General features: G+C 41.6%; 1 protein-coding gene across 1 annotated transcript in view; it reads right to left on the bottom strand.

Annotated features, from left to right (window-relative positions):
* Nucleotides 1–2,934: 2,934 nt before the first annotated feature.
* CHRNA6 (cholinergic receptor nicotinic alpha 6 subunit) overlaps nt 2,935–6,177 on the bottom strand; it is a 12,108-nt gene continuing 8,865 nt past the window's right edge. Inside the window, exon 6 of the mRNA XM_017822452.1 lies at nt 2,935–3,074. Within this exon, the coding sequence (XP_017677941.1) occupies nt 2,952–3,074 (123 nt within the window). The 3' untranslated portion in view covers nt 2,935–2,951. The remainder of the gene's footprint in view (nt 3,075–6,177) is intronic.

The following is a 6,177-nucleotide window of genomic DNA, read 5'->3' as shown; positions in this document are numbered from 1 at the left end:
TTGGAAAGTCCTCATAATATTTTAGCTCCATATGTGAGTTTGAGCAAGGAGCAATCAGATCTGGTCATTGTATTGAAGGAACCTAGAACAAACCCATTTAGTTTAGCATATATAGATAGATGTCTTAACATAAGACACTGGTATAAAATTTATGCACATTGACCTTTCTACCAGCTGCTCCTCTCTTCTCGTGTAAGTTGCATTTGTTCCCCTGGCTGGTACTGTGAAATATTCATAGGAAAACAGCCAGGAAGCTCTTCTTTCCAGTATTTACAGACTCTTGAATTCAAGTAGTGATAGGTATTCCCTCTGAGCACTGCTGCCAGGAGGCTGTTAGCTGGGATAGATGACAACCTCCTCTCCCAGGCAAGTGCTTCAGGTGTTTATCCGACAGATGTGTCTGATTCCAGGCTGCTTTGCCTGGCTTATGCTGGTAAAGGTCAGCATGTTCAGGTGATTGGAGTGTGAGGTGTGTGAACACTGCACATGTGTGGCTCCTGGACTCCAGTCTTCTTAGCATTGCATCCGGGACTGCTGCCTCTGTAGTCTCACTACTCACTCCCTTGAGCTGACTGTTCCTGAGCTTCTTTAAATCCCTTTGCTGCTGGCCCACAGAAACATTCAGTGTGTTCCACACGACGAAAACACAACTAGGAGGACATTTGGGCAGACAGTCCTCCGTCCACGTGCTCTGCCAGCAGATGGCAACATTGCAGATTACAAATCCTAACAAAAAGGACCATCCACTGTCTGCCTTACTACTCTCTCAACATATGGGTCCTCGATTTCTGGGCACTGGCTCACCTGTCAGCGTCTGGGATGGCACTAGCTCTAGTTGTAGCTTTTCTTGTTATTTCAGTTAGAAAGTCCTGCAACAAGAGCTGGGGCAAGCAGAAATGTCATTTTTGTGTGGGTTCTTCCGTGTTTGCTGATGCAGCTTTCTCCAAGGTGACATGCTTATCATGCCCCCCATTCCCACTCTCTTTAATCAGCCAAGTACTTTCACAAAGCTGACAGGAGTACATTAGGCTCCCAGTCCTGAATGTGCCAAACACAGCTGAAAATGGCAGAAGATATAAGGGGAAATAGTTCACTCAGAAAGAGACAGAACGTTACTTAAGATACCAGGCTTATGAGCACAGAGAGATGAGTAGTTCTGTAAATGACAAAGTGAGGGAGCTGGTGCTGAGGCATAAAGGCTTCCTAACTGGAGATGAGGAGCTGTACAACTGGGAATGCTTTGACAAAAAATCAGGGATTTTGCTGAAGTCAGATTATTGACTATAGGGTAGTAGCTGTCATGCTTAAGACACCTGTGCAATACAGCTTCCACCACAATATTCTCATTGTTTGGATGGTCATAGAGTGCAACAGCGAATGCTGGCAGTCAGATGTCTTCTTCCAGAAAACGTCTTTTTGTAGAAATGAGGCTTTCAGGCTCAGATTGCAGCTCTCCTCTTCAAATTTCCTTTCTTTTCCCTCATCTCCTTTCTGATTAAAGAGTCTGCATACTAAATGTCATCTAGTAGCATCTATAAATGTGTTTATATATGAGAGTTTATAAAAGACAGAGAGTTTAAATAAACAAACACACAAATTCTTCAAGAAGGTATGTCTCGGGAGTGATATTTAATTGACAGGCTGACAAAATAAGCCACACTTGTTCACATATCTGTTTGTCAGTCACTACATAATTATGCAACATTCAGGAAGATTACAGAAAATATAGTTTTCTTCTAGACAGTCACGACTGGCTGGATTAAGACAGTTATATTCTTGTCATTCCACCTTTATCTCTAAGATATACATTTATTCAATCCTATTCTCTTTATTGTGGAGCATCACAAAAGAGTAAAAGGACAGTGAGTTCAGAAACAGCGATTCATACTTTCCACGGATTGGTGATGTTCAAAGCAGAGACTGATACGTGGCAGACACAGAAAACACTGCACTGACACTGTACAGTTAAGATTAGGTGCTCTTAAAAGAAAGAATAGTTTTGTACTGTTGAAGCTACCGGGTTTAATTGGAGTGCTGCCTTTTAAAGAAGAATCCTTGGGCACAAACCCAACAGGAATATAAACGGACAAGGGACCTAAGGGTAAACCATCCATATATTATAGAAACCACATCAGGGTCACATCTGCAAAGTGTTTCAGGATTAAGCACACTAGGATTGGGAATCTGGTTATGTAGCAGCAACCTCAGCCCCAAAGGATGTGTCCCTGCAGTTACAGGTTTGCACACACAGCACTGACCCACGAGGAACCAGCAAGCAGAACACTGCTGCACAGCAGTGCTCAGCCAAGGTGCTCAGCTTTGCATAGGATTCATGACATCCAGCCTTTTCCTCCTGAAATGTGTATAATCTAAGTTGGCCCGCAGCTTTAAAACCAGAAAAACTCAGATCAATCTGATTCTGTCAAGCCAATTCTGTCTGTGATCAGTACCCACTCAGGAATGAACCCTTCCATACTGGGCTTATGTCTGAGCCCAAGCAAGCAAGAGTTTTCAGAGAGGAAACTCCTGTGGAACTAGGACCATTGTTAATCTGACAAGAGAGATGTGGCTTGGAAATCCCACTGAAGCTCATCAAGGTCTTGGTAATCAGTATTAGGAAGCAGAGGGGACTTTAGTCACATGCAAAGCTAAATGGCAGATAAACTAGTTTTTCAAGATTTTAGGATCATGTAGTTTTCAAATGTGTACGCCTCACATGGTTAGCACATTCTAATATTAAGTCAGTTTGTCTTCAAATATGATTAAGTGTTTAAGACCTGTCTGATTTCAAACACAAATATAAACATGTGCTTTATTGATCTGGGACCCTCTGTGGCTGGATGCTGAGGAGGTGATGAGCAGATGGGTTATGCAAGAGGAGAGAAATGTAAGGTAAATTTACAAACCAAAAATGAAACAAACCACAAAGTGGGTAAAAAGCAGCGGTCAAGTTATTTATCTGCTATTAGTGGTTGGATAAAGAGTCCTGCAGTCCCAAACACACAAATGATTATAAACACCCACAGAAATACTCTGTCTATCACCATAGCTACGTATTTCCAGTCATCTTCCACCTGCAAGAGAATAAAGAAAGAAAAGGATAAACTACATATGGTGTTACATTGAATTGCTAGTTGACAGCATGCAGTAGAAATGTCCCTTCTGCTTTTGAATGCGAGGAAGAAGATACATGCAAGTCAGGAATGTTGCTTGTCATGCTTACAACTGCTGCAGTTTTCAAGTCTCTTCTGAACGGGCTGATTTTCTAAAAGTGTTTTGCCACTTTTGGCTGAGAACGTACAACACTGTCCTAGTCCTCTGAATTCTTCTAAATGTTCAAGTCTGTTGGCAAACTCTGGCTATGATGCTGACACTAACAAATAGGACCTGGTCCTGTGGTGGGTGCAGAGTGGGGTGATGTAACAGCAGGCACAACCACCATAGCTGCACATCACTAGACTGTCAAGGGATTTATCCCGACAGCCTGCACAAGAGAGTTTGCTATTCTGGTCTGATTTGATGCACTCTCGCTCCAATCAGGCTCTGTTGATTTCAGAAAAGTGGACAAAGGGACACATGGACTATAGCAAGTCTGACAGAGCAAACTGCAGTGTCTTGTCCTAAGCAGGACAGAGTGGACTGTGTTTGCCTGAGACACAGACCTTAGAACCATGTTCAGTGAATTTGCTGTCCTTTAAACTGTACCTTTTAACTCGTACTACATACAAGAACCACTGTATCAGATGAACATTCACTCATATAAACAAGTGACTGTTTAAGAGCTCTCTGCTGAGGGATCTTTCACTTGCTTTCCCAGTTTTGTTATATTTTCCTCCAAGGAGCTGCTGCTGTACTTCACATGAAAAAAACGCAGGAAGAACTCCAGCTGCTGTAAATGCTGACACAATTTTTAAAGGACTTTTATTTATGTAGGACAAGTGCATGATACCACCCGTACTGCTCTGTATGTCTGGCTGAAGCAGAAACAGCCTCCAGAAAAATTTTCGCAGTCCTTGTCTGAGAAAAAAAAATCCCTTTTTTTTTCCCCCAGAGGAGGGTTTCGGTAAACGAAAAATCCTGCTTCCCATCCCTTGTGTGTTTTTAAAGGCAAAATACAGAGCTGTTGATGCACCCACTAGACTAAGAATAGAATTTCATGTAGCAGGAGAGATTCGCAAAAGCAAATAAACAAGACTGGCAAAGGAAGACTTTTCATGAGCTAAATAATGAAGACAGTATGTTATTCAGTGCATCAGAGAAATCAGCTGAATATAGTACATGGGCATGTTTTATGCACCTGATGGGAAAGTGAAAGCAGGGCTGAAATGTTTGCAGAACAGCCAGGGCATAGATACTAAGCAAGGCTCAGCTCAGTTCCCATCCTCCTCTATGTTAATAGATCCCTTTCTTTTGCATTGGTCTGGCATGTACTTCCCACTCATCCTATGAATTCAGCCACCACACTCTAGCCCTTTATTCACAAAGTTACAGACTTTGTTTTCGGATGAAACTTCTTCTTCGGGGCATAAAAAAAAAAAGAGGGGGAAAAAGTAATCTTTGGGTTTCACGGACGTTTCATGAATTTCAACAAAATATTCTGATAGAAAGCATATATCTCAACATTTCCCTTACAAAGTTTTTGTGGTTTTCAGCACAAATACAGCAGTATTTGGTTTTGAAATTGATTTTGCTATCAAAGACCACGTAAAAAATTTCAGAGGCAAAAATTTCATGACAGATCAAATATATATATGTTTCATTAGGTTCTAAACTTTTTAAAAATACCTTGAAGTGTCAGAGCATTCCTGATCCTTGTGAGGTCTGGATGTGAGGGGATATCATAAAGTCTTTCTTGCAGCTGCTTTTAGTTGCTTGTGATTACACCTGATGACATGGCCCCAGAATTCTCTAAATTCCAATGTGGATAATTTTCTATGACAGTAATCCCAATCAGGGTGAAAGATTTGCACCTTCACACAAGCAAATTCAGTAGTTTAAATGCCAAATCTCACTTTTAAACCCCTTCCCTTTTCTTTTTAGTTGGTCTTTATTCATCTCATCTGTTTTTATTCAGTTGTCTTCCCCCAAAACTCAGCTATTATTTCAATGTATGTTTATCATGGCTGAAAATACTGTATTGCTGAAGCCACAATTATTCAAATCACTGTGAAAAACTGGAACATATCAGACTGCAATGAAGTACAGACAACAGCATTCTGGATGGATTATCTTTGCCAGATTTATCACTGACTGAGAGTAGTTCTTCTCTAGATCAACTGCTGCTTTGCTAGACAGGCCCCATTCTTTAAAAAGCAGTTTCCAAACTTACTTGTTCCATTACTAACACAGAAAAGCAACCTGCTTTGCAAATAGCAGACTTGGTGTTGGGATGTCACTGCTTACCAGGCCTGAGTAGTCAAAGAGGGTTGCTTTTGAGGACCTACAGAAAGAGGGCTGGAAGAGACCCTGGAAAGTCCCATCTGGTTTATCCCCTGCTCTTTGGCAGGATTGACTCTGTTTGAACCACTGCTGACCAAAGTTCATTTCTTATGGGTGTAGCAGGCTAATGCTCCTCCCCTTTTTCTTTGAAGCTCGAATCTTGTGTTTATTCTAAAACTGTCTTGCTGTCTAAACTATCCTCTAGGGATAGAAGGGAACAGATGAGAATACTTTTCTTGTTCCATTCCCAATGGATCATCTATCTCCTCCCTTTCTGTAGGAAACTTCAGCCCATTCACAGATATAAAAATTTTCATTTCTACACCCAACAATACAAGTTCCTCTGGGCTGTCCTTCTAGACCAGGTTTTCATTTGCCAGAATTGCGGTGCCATGCCTGTCTGGATCACAGAAACACAGAATCATCAAGGCTGCAAGAAACCTTCAAGAACATCTTAGTCCAACTGTCAAACCAGCACCACCATAATTGCCCCAAGCCATATCCCCAAGCCACATTCAGAACACTTCCAGAGACAGTGACTCACCACTCTTCTGGGCAACTTATTTCAATTCCAATGAAAGTTTTTTTTCTAATATCTAATCTGAATCTACCCTGGTGCCATTTGAGGACATTGCCTCTCATCCTTTCAGTTGAGACATGGCAGAAGAGACTGACCCTTACCTTAATAAAACCTCCTTTCAGGTAGAGAACAGTGAGGACCCCTGAACCTCCTCTTCC

This window comes from Lepidothrix coronata, unplaced genomic scaffold (assembly GCF_001604755.1).
Source record: "Lepidothrix coronata isolate B3197 unplaced genomic scaffold, Lepidothrix_coronata-1.0 Scaffold98, whole genome shotgun sequence".
NCBI classification, from domain to species: domain Eukaryota; kingdom Metazoa; phylum Chordata; class Aves; order Passeriformes; family Pipridae; genus Lepidothrix; species Lepidothrix coronata.
This window is presented reverse-complemented; position numbering and strand designations above follow the sequence as displayed.